The following is a 24,097-nucleotide window of genomic DNA, read 5'->3' on the forward strand; positions in this document are numbered from 1 at the left end:
ACATGGGGAGGTGGTATATTATATATTTATTATATTTTTCGTTTAATCATTGGCTGACCCCGTGGAGAAACATGTCAAGGAAACCATTCCTGACGATCGAATTGTGAAAAAATCTTTCGGCGTAGGCTTACTTTCATTTTTTTTTTTTCCTTCCTGGAAACACCTGAACGAGTGAGAGAGAGACAGAGAAAAAAAAAAGCAGAATTTCCAAAACATTAATTAAAACACGATGATGGAAAATCATGAAAGTCAACAGGATCAAGATTTCAAGGAAGAAGAAAAAAAAGGTCGTCTGCAACGAATACTTCCAGCAATGCAAAAGGTGTGGTTATATACTTATAGACATCGTACGTGTATTTAAACGAGAAAAAAAAAAGAGGTGGTAAAGAATGAAAAAAAAAAAACAAAAAAAAATAGATCCCAGCTGATGGATGATGTGATCTCCAACTGCACTGCATCTACACGAATGAGGTTATACATTTTACTCCAACTCTATATAAGCTCTCCTTTTTTTTTTTTTTTTTTTTTTGGTTTTTTGTGCTCTTCCCGTCTAATTGCGTGGCGTGTAATTGGCTGCTAGGCTAGATAGCGTTTTGAAACCCATTTTCCGTTCTTCTTGAGAAGTCGAAGAAAGAAGCAGACGCAATTCTCGAGTTCTTCCCTCTTCAGCAATCCCGCATCGTCTCAACATGATCGATCACTTGACGGGAAGCGTTCTTGTCTCTCAGTTCTAAGCGCCACACACACGCACGAGAACAAAATCAAAACAAGAAGAATACGAGCAGACACACACACAACAGGTGAATACAAAAAAGAAAAACCTTCAGGGGAAAATACACGTTAGGCACTGCATGATGTATATTTTTTCGGTTGGTAATGTTTTTTCGTGTTGTTACATTTGAAAAAAAAAAAAAAATAAAATAAATAAATAACCTCCCGGTTCTCCTTTACGTTTTTTTTTTTTTTTTTTTCCAGGGGTTTTTCTCCCTTCCGTTACAGAAAAACGGGCTTCTTAAATGAGGGCCCGAGTTGAGCGTAATCTAATTGTACGTGTTTTACGGGGCAAATTGGATTCTTTTTTTTTTTTTTTTTTTTTTTTTTTTTTTTTTCGTTGTTGTTGATCGCATCCAACATTTCTTCGAATCTCGCACCACCTTCTGATGTTTATCGTTGGAAGGCAAACGGGAACTGATATGCAAACCACGTGATCACGTTGATTGTTTTCTGGTTGCGGGCGCCGACAGTGTAACGAGCGTGGGATCCTTCCTTTGTTTGTTTTTTTTATTTCAAATGAAAACTAGAAAAACAAAAAAAAAAAGCATCAATCGTTTTTGAAAGAATGTGAAGGTAATTTGTGCGAGGTGTGAAACAGACAGGGATTGTGGAAAAATAGTTTATTGTTTTTCAACGACGTTTTTCATCATTTTTGGGAGCAGGATTTGGGCGGGGGAGGAGGGTAGTTGAAAATGTGCATGCAGCTCTGACACACAGTGACACGATCAAACGGCGAGCAGAAATCAGACAATAAAGAGGAATCATCATGTCGCTGTAGGAAAAAAAAACAAAACAAAAAAAACTCAAAACATTTTATGTACAACATTTTTCTTTCAAAAAATTTTAGAAACTGAAATTCAAATGACGGACTGGACACAACGGTAACGAAAATAGATTTGGACAAGAACCCAAAAGAAAAAGAAAAAGAAAAAAAAAAAAATGATAATCAAAAGTCAGGAGGGTGTGTATTGTGTGTGTGTGTAGGGGGGTCTGTTTTCTATTGTAAGTAAAAATCCGACCGTTTAACTTCTTGTTCTATTGAAACTCCAAATAAACTGAAAAACTTGCATTTTTTTTTTTTTTTTTTTGGCCGACTCAATATCAAAAATTGAACGCGTGTCAAATTTGACTATCGTCAGTTAAATTTTTTTTGCTTTTAATCCTCATCTTCCTTTCCTTTTTCTCAATCAAATTTTGTTCAATGTGATTTGAAAACACAAAAAAAAAAAAAAAAAGGGTCGGATTTCATTGGAACATTCATTCGTGATTGCGGGGATGTGAAGGGGAGTAGTGGTGGTAGGGGGTGGATAGTGAAAGAGGTGGATTGTCGTCTTCCAGGTGAACTACAAAATTTGGTGAAACAACACTATTCTTCGTGAGGCAGATGTGCACAATTCAACACGTACCAACACTTTACAACCATCAATTTTTGAATATTTACAAATGTTTTCTTCTTTTAAAATATTTATGATACTTACATCAGAGACCTTATATACATGTTTATATATATATATAGGTTAAACAGAAAAAAAAGAACCACACACACAGACACAGACACACACACACACACACACACACACAAAAAAAAAATCATAATAATAATGATAATAATATTAATTAATTAAACTCCCTTTCTCAACTATTGAGATACTTGAAAATCCGATTCCGGAGCCGGAAATGGGCGTGCGACTTTTTGTTTTTGTTCATTATCCCTATCGTTTTTTTGTTTTTTGTTTTTTCTTTATTCCTTACAATAATGCAAAAATTCACTGGACTTAAGGAGGACAGGAAGTTGGAAAACAGAAGTTTTCTTTTTTTTTTTTTTTTTTTTTGCTTTTCTGTTTTCAGACGACGACGACTTTGAGGCTAAGCTCCTTGTCCATAATCTGGCCAGCTCTCGCCGCCAAGTGGATGTTATTCCGCACGTCAACGCTGATCGGCGCTTTGTAGATCGGACTGGATTCGATGGCGTCCCTCCGGCCGACAGGAGAGTAGTCGTCCGAAGAGGAATCTTCCTGCGACACAACGGCCACATCTTCGACGACTTTGCTCAATTTCTTCGACAACGCAACTCCACTCCCCTTGGCCGGATGGTCCACCAGCTCGGCGACGTTCAGCGTCTTCATGCGACGCTGTTGCAGCCTCAAATTCTCCTCGTTTTGCAAGTTGTTGGACTTTTCAATGGATCGATCCATGGAGCTGTTGACGCTGTGCGACGGCGAGTGAGCCGGCCGTTTGCGTAGCCGCCACAAGAGCAAGAGCAGCAGACCGGCCACAACGACGAGGCCGGCCAGTATGGCACAGACGATGGCCACCACGTAATTGCTGCCGGACGAGTCCGACGACGGATGGTTCTGAGACGACGTGTCCGACGATTCCATCACGTCCGCGTAGGGTGTCTCCACTTTGACGTCTACTACAGCTCCCATTGAGGATCCTTCTTTGTAGTAGGCCGATAGGACATTACCAAGTACTCGGGCAGCGGCCGTTGCCCGGCTTCCTCCAAGTTCAAACGACGTCTCCGACATGGACTGTATTTCGTATTTTTTAAAACAAGAAAAAAAAAAAAAAAAATGAAGGAAATGTTTTAGCAATTTGCAGTTAGTGAGCGCGAGTGGGCGTGAAATGAAATTGAATGGAAATGAGGGCGGGGACTTACGATGGTGACTTGGACAACATCATCGAGATTATCTTTGAGATCACAGAGGATGACCAGCGAGGGTCTCTCCAGCTGTTGCTGTTGATCGGCGAAATTGTCCCACAGATGGCTCTGAGCGGCGGCCAATTTGCGCAAGTGTCCGCACAGCGATTGCACGGAGAATCCCGGCTGGGCCCTGTATCGGTCGAGTACGAGCGTCAAGCGAGCGCACGTCGGCGCCAGCCGATTGCCCGTCAAGTTAGGCCAGCACGAGGCCGTGGTGGCCGGAACGGGCAAAAGCCTACCGGGTTTCAACGGCCGGCACTGGCCGTAGGCCGGACACGGCGGTCGCAAACAGCCAGACTGGGCCGAAAGGCAAAGTTCCGAAGGTCCGCACGGCTTGTCCACCTTGTGAACGGGATCTTCCAGACAGTTGGCCGGCCCGCACCAAACTCGAGTGCAGACGGCCAGACCAGCTCGGCATTGGCACTTATTGCACCCGTCGTCCCACGACGAATTATCCGGATAGAGACGGCCAGACCATTGGCAACTAGTCGAGCTGCTGGTCGTCGAAGCGGCCGTCTGTCGCTGCTCCATTTGGCAATGTTGACCCTCGAAGCCTTCTTTGCAGACGCAGGTGAACGACTGGCCAGTGTTGAGACACGTAGCGCCGTTGCGGCACGGATTGGCGTCGCACGGCATATGCTCAGCTAAGCAAAACGTCAAAGATAAGTACACAGCCAATCCATTTTTAAATTAAGAAAAAAAAAAAAAAAAAAAAAAAAAAAAAAAAAAAAATGGGCGCATGACGGAATCGAGTTGACAATGACTCGACACGAATCGAGAGCGGATCGAATGAAAAATGCAAACACGTAGCACATAACATGACTCACTAACAAATGAAGCAAAGCGAAAAGAAATGACATGCGTGTCTGTATTTACCTAGATGGCAGACGGAACCGCGCCATCCACTTGTGCAGCGACAAGTGAATCCGGCTTCGGGATCTGAGTCATCGACACAGGTGGCTCCGTTCAGGCAAGGGTTTTCACCGTTCTGGCAGTGCTGGTTCCGGTTGGAGCACGTCCGGCCTTTCCAGCCGTCGACGCATCGGCAGACGAAATCGGCCACCATATCGACGCAGGTGCCGTTATGGCGACACGGGTTCGACGCGCAGTCGTCTACGTCTAAAATGATGAAAGAAAGAATTCAAGAACAATTCCGAAGAAAAAAAAAAAAAAAAAAAAAAAAAAAAAAAAAAAAAAAGAACAAAAGAAAAAGAAAAGAGAAAGGATCTTACTGTGATCGCAGGTGAGTCCCTCGTAGCCTTTGGGGCAAACACAGTGGAAGGAATCGATGCCGTCGATGCAAGTGCCGCCGTTCCGACAAGGGCTATCGGCGCAGTCGTTAACGTCTATCACAGTCAAAGAAAGAACAAAAGAAAAAAAAAACATGAGCGGATACGCAATGATTTGTGGAGCTATTTTGCGTGTGTGTGTGTGTGTGTGTGTGTGTGTGTCTGTGTGTCTGTGTGTGTGTCACAATGGCGGCCGTGATTTCTCATTGGCCGGTTGAAGGGGGATGTGGGGATGAAACGAGACTTACTGTCGGTGCAGAAATGTCCAGAATAGCCCGGATCGCATTGGCACGAGAAGGCCGATCCATCTTCCGAAGCGACGCAACGTCCGTGGACGCAATGTCCGGCACCATTGGGAGTCCAACAGCTGCCCGACTCTGTTTCTGCGCGCACATACACAAAAAGAAAAACGGAATATAAACGAATGAAACTCTGCAGATGGCGTTGCTTTCATCTTGTCATTTCGCAATACAACAACAACAACGAAAATATGAATAAATAATAATAAGAGTTTGAGTTGAATGTCAATTATTTTGTTAGAGGAAAAAAAAAAAAAAATGTCAACTAAAGTTGGTATGCAAATTTTTTTTTTTTTCTTCTCAGAAATTCTCAAACAGATTATGATGAAAACACTCTCTAAAAAAAAAAAAAAAAGCTGAAAAACGACTCGAAATCGCGAGAACTAAATGCGCGTTGGCGAAAGTATAAAAACGCAGGTGGACGCGGTTGACACAGAAAACGAGCACGCACAGTCACAGTCACACACAAAAAAAAATGCTTTAAATAACGGGAGCAATTCATCAATTGCCGTGACTCAGCAACCGTACAAAAACCACGATATATATACTACACGTCCGACAAACACACAACCCCCACCCACCACCACCACCACCCTTTGAAAATAGAAAAAAAAAAAAAAAAAAGAAATTCGCCAGACCCAACTGTGCACATTCTTCATCGGCGTGAATGAAGAAGCTCATCATCATGCGCGCTAACAAGCTTTTTTTTTTTTTTTTTTTTAAATAAAAAAATAAAATAAAAATGTAAACAAGCCAGAAAGTATGTTTGGGATGATGCAATTCGAAATGCTTTCTCCCCCTCCCTCTTTCTGCCATCATATGCCCATTATCCGGAAAGGTAAAGGAGTTTTCGACATAGTCATCGAGAACGTGATCCTTCAATGAAATTGAAATGCTTCCCCTGAAATTCCTCCCGTTTTCACCGGAGAATGCGCTTTTCGTTATCCCCCCTCTCCCGTTTTTTTTTTTTTTAGAAAAATCAAAAAGAGTTTGACAATCCCTGTTCGTGAAGTGAACGATTGAAAAGAAGAAGAAATGCATCTTGACGATGCGTGAATAATAATCCTAATAATACCGCCAGAAAACGATAGTAACGCTCTCAAACGAGACAGGACGGAACGTGCCGCGGCATTTCATGTTGCCCACATGATGAATCGAATCGAATTGAAAAAAAAAAAAAAAAAAAAAAAGTGGGGAGGGAGAAAAACATTGATTTAAGAAAAAAAAAAAAAAAAAAAAATGAAAAATGAAAGAAAACTCACGTGGGTTAGGTTGGGTGGATGGAGGCGGGGGCGGCGCTAGGGGCTGTCGGTATCGTGAACAGTTTTTGCCTTGCCAGTGGCTCGGACAGAGGCAATAGTAGTCGGGGCCTCCTAGTGGGCCAAGAGTGTTGAAGCACGGCGAGCCGTTGGCGCAAGGATTCGGGTGGCACAAATCCGTATCCGTCTGCTTGATGGAAAAGAAGAAGAGATACATTATTCACGATCCGTGGCCCAGCTCATCCGTCAATTTGAGGCGGCCAAAAAAAAAAAAAAAACGCCAGCCAAACTTTGCTCGGGCCAACAAATAATAACAAAACAAGACGAATCGTCCCGCACCAGAATTTCTTTTTTTTTTTTTTTTTTTTTTTTCTTTTTCTTATGAAAAATATCCAAAGAATTTGGAGCCATTTAAAAACCGACCTGGCATTGAGCACCGGTGTAGCCCAAAGGGCAAATGCATTTGAAGCCATCGACTAGGTCGACGCACTCGCCTCCGTTAGCGCACGGTTGACTCGAGCACTCGTCAATGTTGATCTCGCACCGTGGACCTGCACAAAACAAAACACAAATTAAAATTAAATTTGATTTATTTTATTTATTTTTTTTTTTTTGAGATAATCATTTTCACTGTAATTTAGCTAATAAGAAGAGGAACTCATTCTGACGTCAGAACCAGTTGAAAAACAAAAGTCACGTTTTCTTTCGACAAGTTAAAACATAAAATTAAAACTAGTCCCCTCACGTTATAAGGTTTTTTTTTTTTTTAAAGAAAACATGGGGGAGGATGGAGATAAACATCTCAAATGCAAACAAAACAATGACAGAATAATAAATGATAGAAAAAAAAAAAAAAAGAAAAGAAAAGAAAAAAGAAAATTACCGTTGAAACCGGGTCGGCAAGCGCAATGGTACTGGCCAATCAGATCGATGCAAGTAGCGCCATTAAGGCACTGATGGCCGTCGCAATCGTTGACGTTGTACTGACACTGGCGACCGTGAAAGCCTTCGACACAGCGACAGGTGTAGTTGCCAGGTGTGTTCTCACAACTCAGCGCGTTTCTGCACAATTCGGCCATCGAACACTCGTCCACGTCTGTTAACACGCAAAGGCGACGGGAGAAGAAAAAAAAAAAAAAAAAAAAAAGAACACAAAATTTACATAATGATCACGGCTGTCATTCATAGTCCAACAAGCGACAAGAGAAGAAACAAAATCAACTAGGAGCAAATTATTTCAAAAGATAAAAAAACAAAAAACAAAAATCTTAGCGAATACGCGGAACATGTTGAAGCCAGTCACGAACAAACAACAACAACAAAAGAAAAAAAAAAAAAAAAATAATAATCAGAAACGAAACCAAACAAACGAAAGGAAAAAAAAAAAAAGGAGGAAACGAGGATTGTAATGACCCGAGGTTCACAAACAAAAGGTTGACGTTCTTTTTTTCTCGTAAATTGGTTTCGTTTAACGTTCGAAAAGGGATGTCACGCAACTGTACAATAGCGTCTATTTTTGAACATGGCATACCTTGATGGCAAGTGTCGCCTTGCCAGCCGTCGGCGCATTGGCACCGGTAGCCGTTCTCCAGGTCGACGCAGGTCGCGCCGTTCAGACACGGAGACGACTGACATTCATCCACATCTGATGATGCACAACAGGTAAAAAAAAAAAAAAAAAAAACACGGTTAACATCAATCACACGATAGAAAAAAAAAAAGGCAGTGGGAAAACATTTCGTAAATGACGTCGGCCTTCCCTCCCGTTTTCACGACATTTATTAAAAAAAAAAAAAAAAAAAAAAAAAAAAAAGAAACGCGACACTGGCGAGGGTTGAACGCAGGGTCAAGGTTGAAAAGGTCGGCCGCACGCAAATGACGTGACGGGGTTACAACATTGCGTTTGAAAAGAGGGGCCAAACTACGCCATAATAATAATAACAACCGGGGCATCTTGCAGAGTGTGTGTGTGTGTGTGTGCGTTTCGCTTTGTGGAAGGCCAAGTCACGATTCACCAAACTCGCTGGGAAACGGTTAAGTGGAAAGAAAACTGTGGCGGTATAGTAATGTCATTCATTCCCATTTTTTGATGATGATGTTCTAGAGCTTTAATTAACTCCATTACAGTTTCCGGCCAACAACAAAACAACGACCCCCCACCCCCCCCCCCTCTTATCCTCCCCCACCCTAACAAAAATAAAATAAATACACAATTTAAATTGCTCCTTCCCCCTTCATCATCTTTGAAAATTCCTCCTCTTTCGCTTCCTCCTCTTTGACAAAGAAAACAAAATTAATTCAAAAAAAAAAAAAAAAAAAAAAATTCCTTTTCTTTTTCTTTTAAAAAAAAAAAAAAAAAAAAAAAACTGACTGGAGAAAAGCTTACTGATTTGGCAAGTGTCTCCAGTCCATCCTGGCGGGCAGGTGCAGTTGAACGATGTACCGTTGGTGGCGACGGTACAAGTGCCGCCGTGTTGGCAAGGAGCCGTAGCGCAAACATTGTCGACCACTTCGCAATTTGTGCCGGAAAAGCCGTCGGGACATTTGCACAGGTACTCGTCCGGCTTGGTATTCTCGCAGGTGCCGCCATTTTGGCACGGTTCGCGAGTACCGCAGTAATTCAAATCTAAAAATTAAAAAAAAAAAAAACATGAAACCCAAAATTGAAAACGAGATAATAGAAGGAAAAAAAAAAATGGAAAACGAGAACGAATACAAAATGGAATGAAATCGTTAATCACACACACACAAAAACAAAATTTGAGAGAGACACACGCAAGAGAGAGAGTGCTGTAAACTACTTAACATAATCTAGTCTACGATGACGTCACGATTCCAATCGCTCAGCAAAAAAATAAGATCGTTAAAATGGAAAGGTAAGGGGAAAGCACATTACAGAGGGCCTATATTGTGTATACCTGGTTTCCATCTCACTTTGAACATTTTCTTTTTTTTTTTTTTTTTTAACTCTTCAAACCCCCCCCCCCCCTCCCCTGCCATCCACTTGAAACTCAAGTGGATTAAAAAAAAAAAAAATAAATAAAATCCTCTTTTCTTTTCTTTTTTTTTTTTCTGCCTTTTTCCCAATTGATGAATGGCAAATCGGATCATGTTTTTTTCCTTTAAGTGCAACGGACTGGCTGGACAACTTCAACGTCAGATGGCTCCTGTACAGATGGCAGATTTAAAAAATAATAATAATAAAGAAGATCCGCACCCCCTTTTTTTTTTTTTTTTTTTTTAAAGAGTAAAGTGCCAAATGTCGTCCCTAAGAGTTTATTAGATTACAAGACCACATATAGTCCCCTCCTAAGCGCGCAAAAGGTTTTTTTTCCTTCTATCTATGTGTCTAGAAATACATTTCTTTTTTTTTTCTTTTTCTTTAAAAAAAAAGGTTTTCCTGTTGTCTCATTTCCAAAAAAAAAAAAGCCTGCGTCAATTTAAGTCGATGGAGAAGAGCACAAACACATAGAGATAAGAAAAAAGCTGCAGGTAAAACTCGTAAGGAAGGTTTAGGGCTACACATAGTGTGCCACAGTGACCATAAGAGCTTTCTTTGGCGCCAATTAAGATGTCGGTCCAGTTATGTCTTTGTTAAGGGGAGAAGGAAAAAAAATACAAGTCTCTCTCTGATGGCATTTATAGAGGAACGTTTTCGAAATAGAAAAAAAAGTCCAAAGAAGCTTTTAAGGGAATTAGCGAGAAGAAGAGAAAAGACAAGTCAACTGTTGACGTGCCCACAAGAAAATGTCAAGAAAAAAAAAAAAAAAAGTGAGTCTTCAAAAGACACACACACACAAAAGAAAAAAAAAAAAAAAAAAAACTAATGATGGGGAATTGAAGAAACTGGTTTTTGCCCCCATTCTAACCCCCCCAACTCGTAACTTCGTGTAATACGACTTTCATTTCTCTTTCTCTCTCTCTCTCTCTTTTTTTTTTTTTACCGTTTTCATGGTACATTTCTCGAATGATTCGAATGCGTAAGGTCTCCGTCGTGACACTTATTAAAAAGCATTAAATACATTTTCGATGTCATTAAAAATCATGTTACATTTCAAGGGAAAAAAAAAGAATAGTTTCTCGTTTTCTTACCTTGATCGCAGAGAATGCCGCCCCAATTTGTTTCGCAAATGCACTGCCATGGATTGCCGTTACAGTAGCCGTGTTTGCATCCCGGATACGGGACGCATTGATCGCAAAATTCACCTTTCCATCCCCATCGACACCTGATGGATTTTAACATTTCAAAAAAAAAAAAAAAAAAAGAAAGTTGATTAAGACATTGTCATTTGTTTTTGTTTTATTCAAAAGAATTTGAAGGGGGGGAATGCGGGAAATGTGATCCAGCGATTTCCACGAGTAAGAAAAAAAAAAAAAAGGGCAAAATCTTTTCAATTGTTGCGAGCATTTTTGGAGAAAAAAAAAAAAAAAAGGAAGGAAATGTAGGCGAGAAGGGGTTGAAGAAGGTGGGACAGAGAAAAAGAGAGAGAGCATGCTTAGAATATTGATGAAGTCCACAAATATACAAGCACAAATGTTAAAGAAAGAGAAACAAAACACAGGTGAAGCCAATGTTCCCACGCTGGACAAGCTGATTACCAAATACGAAGGGGATACAATTCGAAATCGATTCTCTTTTTTTTTTTTTTTAAATTCAAAAACGAATTTTTTTTTTTTTTTTTAATTTTCAAGGGAATAAAATGAAGTCATCCATCTCTTGGCCGTTTTCAATTTCGTTCGGCAATTGGAAATCAAAGACAAAAAAAAAAAAACAGCAAAATGTTTGTCGTGTGAATGCGTTTCATTGTGCGGTCGGCCCCCGCTCTTTGCGTGGGGTTTTGCCATCCGTGAGAATATGGCGCGGTATTTGAATACACCACACGCATTTAGCGAAAAGAAAAAAAAAAAAAAGAAAAGAAAAGAAAAGAAAAGAAAGAAATGTGCGGATAATATGCACGGAATGCGGTGGAGGCAACACACACACACACAAAACCGAAGGGGAAAAATAAAATGATGGTTACCTGCACTCTCCGGGTTGTTCACATTGGCCGTTGATGGGATGGCAACCAGGTTTGCAAACAGCTGTTTTATGTTTCGACGCAAAAAGAAAAGAAAAATGATTAACAATGATTATTATTTGAAAAAAAATAAAAATAAATAAAGAATCAAATAAAAATCTAAATAAGGAACAAATTGATTTGTTATTTCAACATGTCGAAATTCGTTTTGAAATGCAAGATCCACTGGACAAACAGAGTGTTGTATTTTTATTCGTTTCTTATGTTACGAGCGCATATAAATTACACACACACACACACACTGGCAGGCGCGCTCCTATTATGTAGATTGTATAGGCCGGTGCAACCCAAGACGTGTCTTGTGTCACTGCCTTTGTTATTCGCTTTCACCAAACAAGAGTTCCGACCCTTTCCATCTAAAAAAAAAAAAATCTCACGCATTACGACGCACTTAACATGCATTTTTTGATTAGCTTCATTCCGAATAAGTAGATCACCGTCATTTTCCCCTCTATTTTTTACGATCCACTTCTTGTGTTTTTTTTTTTTTCGGGTTATTTTTTAAAGCCTATTGAAATTCAGACGGCTGGTGAATTATGAATATGATTCTTTTTTAATTCAATTGTGTGTGTGTGTCTGTGTGTGTGTGTGGCGTTGGTGAAAAAAAAAAGCGAGGAATTTTCATTTTTCGCTTGGCTTTCGATAATTATCAAGTAGCAGACTCGACTGGAATGTCTAAAGCACTCAAAAAAACGACTCGATGTAGTCGGGCCAAGCTATAAAAAAAAAAAAAACCCCGTCTCCCACCCTAATCCACCTCCTGCCCTCCCTACGCCATTGCACGCGGGAGCAGAATTTACATAAAAACAAAAAAAACAAGTCCCGTCAACTATTTCTTTTTTGGCTATTTCAGTTCTTTTCTTTTTCTTTCAGATTGTAGCTGATTCGTCGTTAAGACGTGCATCGATTTACGGGTAAAAAAAAATAAAAAAAAATAAAAAAAAAAAAAAAATAAATGAAATGAAATGAAAATACAAAATAAAATGCAACCGACCTGTTTCGCAGGTGGCTCCAGTCCAGCCGGGCATGCAGGTCTTATCGCCGTTCCGGTCGCATTCGTAGTGTCCGAACATGTCGTTCCTCGGACGGCAAAACTTGGTGCAAGTGGCGTTGTAGTAGTTGGGCTCGCACTGGACGCGAACGCGGTACGTTAACCGCAAATCGCGGTCCTGCGATCCTTCGTGAGTCAGCGAGTGCCAGTCGGCGCTGGGCTCCAAAATTCCAGAATAGACGGCCCGCTCAATCTCCCGACGACTCGCCCCATCACCTGCAAATCATTTGTGGAAAAAAATAAATAAATAAATAAATAAATAAAATAAAAATAGCAAAATTATTCATTTATTTTTAAGAGGAGGGAAATAAAAGAAATCGAAACCGAAATGAATCCATCATCGTGAAAAAGCCTTTCGTTACTAATAGAGAAATTCTACCGGCATAATATTTACATAATGACGGGTGTGTGTGTGTGTGTGTGTGTATGTGTGTGTCGATCATCGCAATCCGATGGAACCCCTTTATTTTTATCGGCTATTTTTAAAAGAAAAAAAAAAAAAGAAAGAAAAACCTTTCAACAAAACGCTCGAGCGTTTATTGTAATGGTTACGCATTCGATCAAAATGGCTGCCGGCCATCTACAATCAAATATTCAAAAACGTACCTTTTCTCCTTTTGAACCCCTTTTTTTTTTTTTTTTTTTTATTTCTCGTCTATCTAGAGTTATTGTCTTACATGTAGTCGTTTGTTGGTTGGCGTTTCGTGTAGAATGGAAATACGAAACAAAAAAGAGAGAAGCAAACGAAAACGCAAATGCCCCGGATGATATGATAAGAAGAAGAAAAAAAAAAAAAAAAAAAAAGCCTTTCATCATTCATCGTAACGCTATGAAGGAGGAGGAGGAGGATTCGAAAAAAAAAAAAAGGGGGAAGAGGAGGGGGAGGAGTAGCGGATCGGATTATAGATGGCCCCATTTATTTAGAAGAAAACGGTCGGAGCCAAAACGATAGCGTGTGTGTGTCCGTCTAATGTCTATGCATGTAGATCTATACGTTAGAATCAAGAAATAAAAGAATGAATTTAAATATTAAAAAACAAAAACGAAAAGGCTTTTTAGATTTTAATCGAAGAGGAGGCAACTAAACATTTCCCTCGACGATCGGCTCGTGTAAACGCCCACAAATTTACACACACACACACACGGTGGGTTTTTTTTTTTTATATATATATACGCAAGGTGGTTAGCAATAAAAAAAAAAAAAAAAGCGAAATCATTTCAATCAAATAGCAATTAGCCTCCCGGGTTTTTTTATTATTTAATTCTTCCTTTCTTTTTATTTCAAACGTTTTTTTTTTGTTTTTCTTTTCCTGTTTCAATATTTTTGACACGTCCGTTTCTTTTCTTTGTTTTTTTTTTTTTTTTTTTCGAAATCTTGATTCGTTTATGGCCAATTTCCACTGCCTCAGTTTTTTGCGCGTTCATTTTCTTAAATACACACAAAAACGCGAAACGATTCCCACCCCTTTTGACTAGCGCCGCCGCTCGTTCCGGTTGCTCGAAATCAAAACAGCGTCCCCCCCCCCTCTCTTTTTAACATTTGCATCCGCGCAACGGCATCTTTTCGGATCATTCACTTTGCGCGCCCATTTTTTTTTTTTTTAATTTAAAAATTTAGATTTTATTTTATTTTATTTTTTTTTTGTAAGTGTGTCTATAGAGCGTGACCTCGCCCCGCTCAAATAACTCCTTCCGAACCACCCACTTTATATTCCCGTCTGCAACCCTTTCCTAATTTTCTTAAGGGGGGGGGTAGGCAAGGGGTTTCCAAGAAGACATTCGATATGGCCGGTCATGCGCGATATATTTTAAGTTCCTTTTGTGTTTCGTGCTGGCGACGGAGTCCGTACAACAATAACAACAATAATAAAAAAATAAAAAATAAAAAATGAAATGTTCGTTTCCCAGCCATTCATTCGTCATGGATGGCGGAGGCGGACGTCATTGGCGTCGGCAACAAAAGAGAAGCGGTTGATTATTTTTTTTTTTTTGTGTGTTGTTGTTGTTGTTGTTGTGTTACGACACGATCGAATGGAGGCGACAAATTGGTTGTTAGCGATCCCAGTAACTTGCCCATTACGTGAATGAAAAAAAAAAAAAAAGGAACGGCATTTTTTGAAATTCTTGTGTAGCAAAACTCAAAGATAATGAGCTAAATAACGAATTTTTGTTCTTACCTGATTGTCGTGTAGAATTGTTGTAGTCTATCGCTTCCAGCATCAAAGTGAAGGACCTCTGCAATAACGAAAAAAAAAAAACAAAAAACAAATTAGCAATTATATCATTTTTTTTTTTTACTACATTTTTATCTCTTAAGAAAAAAAAATGTTTATTTCTACTCGTTTTTATTTTTCTCAAGAAAAAAAAAAATTCGTGTGTGAAAGGAATGTAGAAGAAAAGTTAAACACAGGAAATCACACGTCCGGAACACAAAACAAAGGGGTGGCAAATTGACGGGCAAGCGAGCAAAGCACGTCGCACATATTTGGTTTCCTGTCCATTTGCATTTCGCTTCGAAAACAGAAAAACAAAACGACGTCCACAAGAATGCCGCAAATGAACGCAAAAGAAAAAAAAAATAAAAATAAATAAACAAGCCAACAGGGAAAAAAAAAAAAATAAATAAAAATAAATAAAGAATAATTATGTAGAATAGAATGGTGATCAAAATGAGAGCCTACAAAGAGAAAAAGAAGAGCTCCATATCAGCTGATTAGTATCTAATGATGGCCGATATGAGAGTCTGGCAACATTCCATCAAGTCTATTAAAAAAAAAAAAAAGAAAATAAGATGAGGACGAGGGGGTAGGAGAGGAAGAGAAGGAAATCAGAGCTCGTTATGGCGTGCGTTACAATAAGGAAATCTTGCGCGCTGTAGGCTCGAAAAAAAAAAAAAAAAAAAAAAAAAAAAAAGGCCAAAAGGAAAGAAAAAACAAAAACAAAAATTCCTTCGTTCCACTTGAAAAGAAATTTTTTTTTTTTTTTTTTTTTTATTTTAGAAAGAAAAAGAAGGTTTTGGTTTATTCCTGACTTAAAGGAATACACACGATACGGATTATAATGGATGAGATTGCCCCTCCTTTTCAAGTGGCTCTCTTGCGCTAACCCCTTTTGCGCGCTGCCTATTGTGTCCACTAGATAACACGCGCATTCCAAAGCTAACACACACACAAGACCCCTGAATAAAAAAATAAAAACATTTCTAACAACAGTCAAAAAGGTAGACAATAGAAAGTTTGTCCAACGGCAAACGCAATGGATCAACAACAAAAAAAAAAAATAATAATAATCATTTTTTTTTTTTGTAGCTTTTTGAATGAAAGATCGATTCCTTACGTAGATCTTTTACACGACAAGATCTCAGTTCGCTTTTTTATTTCATTTGTTGAAACAAAAAGGTCACGAACCATTTTTTTTATTTCTTATTTTTTACAGAACGCAAATGTAATTAGTATAACCTCGACGAGCGTGTGTATGTTCCGTGCAGATTGGTGTCCTCACACACGACGTTCCAGTACCGCGATTAAATAGCCTTTTTTTTTTTTACTCAAAGCCAAAGAATTCCAAGGTCGAGCGTTCGTGATTTTTTTTTTTTTTTTTTTTTTTCGTACCAGACACACACACACGGTCCAAAATGCAAGACCTTTTTGCTCCTTCGAATTCATTTTTCTTAAAAAAAGAAAAAAAAAAAAAAAAAAATCCTCTTCCTTCACCAGAGATAATAAAGTGATTAATTGGCTATAAGTCGCTACGTATTTGGTGGGGGGAAATGGCTTTTCCAAAATGTCCCCTTTCATTTTTTTTTTTCCGTGGGGTCTCTCGACGCGACACCCTCCCACCCCCCCCCTCCCCTTTCCAAAAGGACACATATTTCTTTGATGGCTTTTTGGGGGACGAAACACACAAGAAAGACCACCAGGGGGTGGTGTGGGGTTCCTTCATGATCTTCTTCTCGGTCCATGAAAAAAAAAAAAGAAACAGTCTCCCGCTTGTTATTAAGAAGCTACCTACTGCCTGCTACCTGTGTGCTCCTGCTGGCCTTTGCTGTCAAAATGGAAAGGTGACTCTTTCCGCGTGTGTGTGTGTGTGTGTGTGTGTGTGTGCAAGAGGGGACCCCCATTTCTTTCGAGCAGCCAGAAAAAAAAAAAAAAAAAAGTAGCAAACAACAGTGAACGAAATATTTTTTGTTCCTTCACTGTTTAACCCGTTTGGCGCGTTCCAGGACGCACACAAAATGTTCCGAGCTTCGAAACAACGGAAACGAAAGGAAAAAAAAAAAAATACCAAAACAATAATAAAAAAAAAAAAAAAAGAGAAATTTAAATAATAAAAAAGATGAAATCAGAAGAAAAGAAAAAAGGGACAAGAAATGGGACACCTGTGGAGTCAAGAAAAAAAAAAAAAAAAAATGTCTCTCCACAATACTCGTCTCAAAAGTCGCAGTACCATAACCAGATAAGACATTGATCTATGCATCTGATTACCGTTTCACAAAAAAAAAAAAAAAAAAAAAAAAAGAGATATATATTATTATTATTATTTTTTTTTTTCTCTTTTACCCCGATACAATCGAAGGTTACAAGATGACGAAACAAAAGACGCTCGTTCATTCTGCTTTTGGTACAAGACAAACAGAAATGATCAATGGATGACCATCGAAAAAAAAATAAAATAAAATAAAATAAATAATCGGGATCACACAACGCCCCCGCCGTCCTTTCCATCACGTCTCATTAGCATCGAACTATAGTCAAAGGATATATAGATATATATTTTGTCTTGAACGCGGTTACACGTGTGTGCGTGACCATGTTTAGGTTCCGCCGAAAAGGAGAAAACGATTCGATTAGAAAGAGATGGTTAAAAAATAAATCAAAAAAAAAAAAAAAAAAAAAAAAAAAAAAAAGGAACCGAAAACTTTTATAAATTTAGAGTGCGTTTAAAACAATCGACTTTAGCGCATTGATGCCGCTGTTTTATATCACAGTTTTTTTTTTTTTTTTCAAATGCTTTTAAAATAAGGCGCCCTTTTCTTTTTTCTGGCTCTTCTATCTCAATTCTTTTTTGTTTCACTTGCGGCCGCACTACAGTCAATCAAAAGACACACACACAATAACGAAAAGAAAACAAAAAAAACGGGTCATAAAGAAACACCTTTGGAATGCACGCATGCGTCGATTTTCACATTCCATTTTTCTCTCTCTGCGTGTGTCGAAAATGACCGAACTGGTCGCACATGTAATCTTTTTTTTCTTTTTTTTCTTTTTGTACCGGATAAACTAAAGTCCCCGCTAGAGGAAGCCATTTTTTTTTTTTCTAGTCCGGGACTTGGAGATCGTCACGTACCAAAAGAGTTCACGCACGAGCGATGACGTCTCAAGCAACGACTGCGGGCACAGACTTTAGTTGTTTTTTTTTCATGTCTGAGTATCACAAGAAAACAAAACAAAAAAATGAAATCGTGATCCCAACCCTGCGGAAAAATGCGAACAAAAAAGAAAAGAAACGAGAAAAAAAAAAAAAAAAAAGGAAGAAGATTTTCAAGTCTTTTCTAACGTTGGATTTTTTTTTTTTTTCCATTTTTCACAGCGGGAGAAGTGAACGCACAAATCCCGACGTCGACACCGTTCACCAAAATGCATATCAATCTAGCGCGCGTAGGCAAGTCCATCAAACTCGCAAGGGCAACGCAAAAAAATAAAATAAGGTCGTAAGCCACCGCACAAAAACTGGCGCTCTTGGGCGTGTACAGAAAAATCTTTTTAAAAAATAAAATAAAAATCACGTTAGAATTTACCACTCAAACGTAAAGGACAAAAAAAAAAAAAATGGAAGCAGGTGAGGAATGTTTTGACGATTGTCCGCTAGGAATGACGGCCAAGTGTCGCTTCTATCGCCACCGATTTCTGTTCATTTCTTTCCCCCCCCCCCCCCCAAAAAACACAAAAACACCCAACTTCTTGTGTCAACAAAATGCGCAGCCTACGCGCTGTGTCAATTCCAAAAGCAAACACGGCAGCGTTTGGGAAATTGTTGTCCACAATGTCGATGACCAAAAAAAAAACGAACATTCCGCGATGAATCAAACGAGTTTTTTTTTTTACACACACAATGAAGGGGAACCATTTCCGTTACAATCGGCTGTGTCATTCCGGTCAGCTTCAGGTGGGAATTTGATAAATTCTTTTATAGATTATATATTTAAAAAAGAAAAAAAGGGTATTCTTTTGCCAATAACGGCTAATGACTGCTGACCTGTTTAGCTCTAAAACATGACACCAATATCTGTGTGTGTGGCCGTGCAGCAAAAAAATCAGGTCAAAATGATGCAACACACACACACACACACACACAAAAAGCTGTTTTACTTTTTCTATAAAACTGGACATTTTTTTTTTATTTGAATAAAAATGAAAGAATATCAAGAAAAATGTTTTGTTTTTTTCTCTCTTGTACAACTCGACAGAGATACCGTTCCATCTTCTTTTTTTCTGTGTGTGTGTGTGTGTGTGTGTGTGTGTTGCTCCGGTTTTTACTCGCATTATACGATGGTTCTCGTTTTTTCCCCCCTTTCCTCTATGTCCGCGTGTGTGTGTGAAGAACGCGCTCGTTAGAGAGGAATGTTTCTTGCCCGAGACGACGATTCTCTCGAGCCACAACAACAACAACAACAACAACAAAAACAGTGTTGGCATTAAAAGACGATGAGATCAAAATAAAAACAGATTTTTTTCGCAATCAAATTATGAATTGAGTTTGTGGTGCCATTCGGCTCCCACCTCATACACCTGTGTGTGTTTAACACGAGTCGTACCCAACGTTATCACGCGCGCAAAATGGGTGTGTACCCTGAAACCCAAAAAACAAAACAAAAATTGGAAATCGAGACCGTCCTATCTTATTTTGTCCTTGTTTTCACTATCTTCTTTTGTTTTGACTTTTTTAGAAAAATTCTAAGGGCGACCTTTTTTTCTTTCGTTCTTTCTACGTAATGATGATGGATACGACAAGTCTTTTGTTTCACTGCACATTTGAAGGAAAAAAAATGTTATTTCGCCTAGTTGTTAACCAGAATTTAAAAAAAAAAAAACAAGAAATTTTGAAAAAAGAAAAAAAAAAAAAAGATCATTTTTGTTCTTCTGGTTTGTTTGTTGGGGAACGCAGACATCAAGAGACGCAGACAGATTAGAAGCGAAGAAAAACTGGAAACGTCTTATCTCGGTCTACATACATAAGCGATACCGTATAAATATACATATAAAAGTGTACGTAAATGTATGCGCGACATAGGCGAACAACACATTTCTGCCGTCAAAACCTATCACTCTTTTTTTTTTTTTTTTTTTTTTTAAAAACAACAATTGCTCCCCGCTAGCCCTCACTCGAATTCGATACGGTAAAAACGCTGAATGGCATTTCGATTCCGTGAAAAAGCCATCCACAATCAAAAAGAAATAAACCCGGCAATAAAATCATCGAGAAAAATGATAATTGCACTTTACATATCCCGACAATCGGCATTTTTTTTTAAAGAGCTCCTATACCACACAATCATCTTTTTTTTTTTTATTCAAATATCATTTATTTCACAAAAAATCGATCGCCATTGAGAAAAAAAAAAAAAAAAACCTTTCATGACTTTGATGATAAACTCACGAAACATTTCCCTCCCCCCCCCCCCACCACTAAAAGATGTCACGAGAATTTCTGATTTTATGCGCGGGGGTTGAAAAAAAAAAAAAGAAGAAGAAAACATTCCAATGTCCCCCTCACCGTTGATTGCAATCAAGAGAAACAGCAGTCCGGTGGGGCTCTTGTGCTTGTTGGTGGTCTGATCATCCGATTTGGCTCGTGTGTGTGTCTCAACCGACAAGCCCCAGCAGACGAACAATGCACCGCAGCAACGTCCTCTCCCCCATTTTTACCTACCCAAAATGATAAAGTCGACAGGTTCAAACCTGAGAGTTGACAACTTAAGTTGTCGTCTTTTTCCTTCCTTTTTTTTTTTAAAGATAATGACGTAAGAGCAGCTCCTTTACTCTGAAAGCTTTCCGTAGATATTTTTACATTTTTTTCTTTCCTCCTTAATCATTATCCATCGTCCTCATCTCCTTCTTCCTTTTTTCTCCCCCCCCCCCCCAAACTTTTTGTTTTCTTATTTGCTCCTGACGCGTTACCGCCGTTCACACAGGTGACTAGGACTTAGGAGAGCTCATTAAATACACACACACACACAAAAAAAAGGGGGAGCCTGACAGAATGTGATGTCATCATCTCCATTCCTTTTTTTTTTCCCCATTCGTGTGGGACAAAATATGAAAAGAGGCGAAATCCTAAAATGGGAAAATTGTATGGTGGATACGTGGAAAAAAAAAAGATGGCGGTCAGCGGCGTTTGTTATTTGACCTAGCCGGCCAAAAAAGGAGCAAAATATGAAATACAAAAAAAAAAACAAATTTTTTTTATTTTTTCGATTATCATTTCGGCATCAAAAAAAATAAATAAATAAACAATCACCATGACATATTTCATAGTGATTAAGATCGTTCGTCTACGGCGACAACCCCGTGCAGCGTGAACGACACGCGTCCTCCTCTTACGACTGGCAAACCAAAAAACGAATAAAAACAAATCATAATTTTTTGTTATATGAAATGTTATACGACTTCTGCTGACCTCCCCGACTTGACAATAGTCCACACCGAGCCTCGACATTCTATTGGCCAGAAGAAGAAAAAACAAAAAAAAAATCTCACGCAGAGCTTCTCGATTTTTTAAAATCTGGGCCGGCCATCAGACCGGGGCCATAGAGACGCAGTACCTTTATTGTATTTATGCATTTCTTTCTACTTCTATCCTGTTTCATTACGTATGCATTTCCATAGAGACACAACGCCGTCTCGAATAGCGGCGAACATTTTGAAATGGAGACCCCAAAGAAAAGAAGAAAAAAAAAGAAACTGACAAGATGACAAAAGCAAAAGAAGATCTTCTGGAACAAAAGGTGAGATTTCAAGTCAAAGATAAAAGAAGAAAAAAAAAAAAAGAAATGGAAGTGAAGTCTGCTGGATTCTTCATCCATCATGAAAGCAAAAACAGTTGATATATACATGCACTAAAATTCAAAAGAAGAAGCCCTTTTAAAAAAAAAAAAAAAGATTGTGGAATGGTGGCCCGTCTGGAAGGGGGGGGGGGGGAACAAAAACAAGAGACGAAGCCCAAACGTTTTTTTTTTTTTCAATTGAAACGGACTGCTTGCTGCTGCTGCACTTTAAATGTTAATCAGGTGAACACAACTAGATGAATTCCAACACGAAAAAATTGACCCTCAATGTTCCTTTTGTTTTTTTTTTCCATAAAAAATAGGGAAAAGGTTGTCGTAATGCGCGGAAAAAAAAAGAAATGCCACCCACACACACACCTGTGTTACCTTCGCAATGAATTACATCAAGAAAACAAAAAAAAAAAATTTGTGAAAATTTATAACATCCAATAACTTTTGTAAACCACCATCTGGAATTTGTGCACCGTGTGATGGACAACAGCCGGACAACTTAAAAAAAAAAAAAAAAAATGCCCAGCTGTTAATGGAAAGCGATTTTTTTTTGAAAGCCCACCTAGAAATTAGCAACGCTGGACGAGGTAAAATATTTAAAAAAAAAATCGACCTTTTTTTACCCTTTCCATCACCTCACACCAAGTGTCTTTGCCCGCCCACCCCATACCCTTTGAAAAAAAAAAAAACACAAGGATCTACCACAGCTGTCACAGAAAGTCCTACTTATTTCTACGTTTCTAAAAAAAGAACAATAGATTTAATAAAAAAAAAAAAAGAAAGAAAGAAAGAAAAAGCGAGAGAGAGAGAGAATGGGTCACAGAAAGGTGACGGCCCGGAATACTTCCGTCTTTGACTACCCATCTTTTTGGAACCAGAGGGGTTAAAAAAAAAAAAACAGGGGGGTTAGAATGATGGGTCAAAAAAAAAAAAAAAACTACCACAAGAAAAGAAGAAAAATTCCTTGATGTTACTCAACTTGGATGTCAAACGTTTCTTTTATTTTCGGACGGGCCATGAGACCAGCGACAGACCTTTTTATATTTTTCCAAGAATCCCGCAAGAGCATCGTGCTCGAGACGAAGCTCATCTCTTTGATAACGTTTTATCAAGAAAAAAAAAAAAAAAAAAGGACCTTCTTCTTTCCATCCTCTTTCGCCTTTTTTTTTTTTTTATTATTATTTATTATTATTTACGATATAATTTATTGTAAACGGGTTGAAGTGGTGGACGACGGCTGGTGGTGGCGGCCCAACGGGAGGGGGTCCCGCTGCAATCGTTTGCTCTACACACACAACAAACTACAACATCACCGTGGCATCACGCTGATTTTCAAACTTGCTTCTCCCCCCTCCCTCTTCTTCTCGCAACCCCGAAATTTATATTTTCTTTTCTTAAAAAGATCTTTTTCGAAGATGCTGCTTCTTGTTGTGTATAGTCTACGGAATGCAAATGGGGTAGGAAAAAAAAAAAGGGGGATGTATACAATAGTTGACCAAGTTTTTTTTTTATAGGAATTAACCCCCTCCGTTTAAAGTTCTTCGTAAAGAAAGAGATTGACCCTCTTCTTGTGCCGTTTCTTAAGGTGACCCCGCTGCGAAAATGGTTGCAACCCTTCACACACAAAAAAAAAAAAAAATTCAACCCCTTAAAAAAAAAAAAAAAGAAACTGGCCATTAATAATTCCATCACGATGAAACGCGATTCATTTTCTCCTTTCGAAAAATAAAATTAAAAAACTTAAATCCCCAAAACACGTGTAATCGACGCGCCCCCTTCAATTGCTGACGAGAACAAAGCGCTAAAACAATTCCGAACGACGAGAGGGGGGGGGGGGTTTGGTGGTTTGTTATTTCTTCTTTCTTCCGAAATCTTTTTTAATGTGTACACACACACACACACACACACACACACATAGACGGAGAAAAAAAAAAAAAAAGCGGCTAAGTAAAGAAGCCAAGAACGGCGGCGGTGTGAAAAAGCAAATCCCTCCTCCGCTTTGCCCCTACAGAGTGAAACAACAGAAAGAAGAAGTTGGGAGCCCAGCCCTTGTTTGTTTCACCAGTGTCAAATGGCTAAGCCAAAAGAAATGCTGAAGGAACCCCTTGAATCAACACGGCCCGATTCAAACACAAAGGACAAATGTAAACATTACAAACCCCTTGAATGGGCCGACATCAAACTACGTCACACACACACAAGAAAGAAAAAATGCAATTCACACGGAAGATCTGCCTTTTTGAATTTCGCGCCCCCACGTTTCTTCTCTTGTCGATGTTAAATATCCTCAACATTTCTTTATTAAAGAGCCAACAAGAAAAGTCGAGTGCCGCAGCTCAAAGTGAGTTCGGGGGGGGAGGGGATTATTTGCTCTTTTTGTTAACAGGTAACATAAAGGTGGTACGCCCTTTATTTTCACTGCATCCTCTTCTTCGTAACAAGAAATCACCCGCCATTCAACAACCCACCAAAGAATTTTTTTTTTTTCTCTGTGTACCGCCGACACCTTTTTTTTTCCCCTTTTCTTTACGTGTCTTAACATAAGCCGGTGCATAATATAGTAGTCTTTTTTTTTTTATGATTTCAAA

At 38.9% G+C, this 24,097-nt stretch overlaps 1 protein-coding gene across 2 annotated transcripts in view; it reads right to left on the reverse strand.

Annotated features, from left to right (window-relative positions):
• Positions 1-1,405: 1,405 nt before the first annotated feature.
• The window catches only part of LOC130701539 (protein jagged-1-like), a 31,284-nt gene continuing 8,592 nt past the window's right edge, over positions 1,406-24,097 (reverse strand). The window contains exons 3-16 of one of the 2 annotated variants that reach the window (XM_059497386.1): positions 14,632-14,689; positions 12,398-12,670; positions 11,347-11,407; positions 10,418-10,551; positions 8,712-8,951; positions 7,857-7,970; positions 7,209-7,421; positions 6,749-6,876; positions 6,329-6,515; positions 5,016-5,150; positions 4,711-4,824; positions 4,355-4,597; positions 3,434-4,122; positions 1,406-3,305 (exon numbers count right to left, since the gene is read on the reverse strand). In XM_059497386.1, coding sequence (XP_059353369.1) covers positions 2,619-3,305; positions 3,434-4,122; positions 4,355-4,597; positions 4,711-4,824; positions 5,016-5,150; positions 6,329-6,515; positions 6,749-6,876; positions 7,209-7,421; positions 7,857-7,970; positions 8,712-8,951; positions 10,418-10,551; positions 11,347-11,407; positions 12,398-12,670; positions 14,632-14,689 — 3,276 coding nt within the window. In that variant the 3' untranslated portion in view covers positions 1,406-2,618. The remainder of the gene's footprint in view (positions 3,306-3,433; positions 4,123-4,354; positions 4,598-4,710; positions 4,825-5,015; positions 5,151-6,328; positions 6,516-6,748; positions 6,877-7,208; positions 7,422-7,856; positions 7,971-8,711; positions 8,952-10,417; positions 10,552-11,346; positions 11,408-12,397; positions 12,671-14,631; positions 14,690-24,097) is intronic. The other variant, XM_057523520.2, reaches the window with a different exon arrangement.

The sequence above is a fragment of the Daphnia carinata genome, chromosome 10 (genome assembly GCF_022539665.2).
Source record: "Daphnia carinata strain CSIRO-1 chromosome 10, CSIRO_AGI_Dcar_HiC_V3, whole genome shotgun sequence".
NCBI lineage: Eukaryota > Metazoa > Arthropoda > Branchiopoda > Diplostraca > Daphniidae > Daphnia > Daphnia carinata.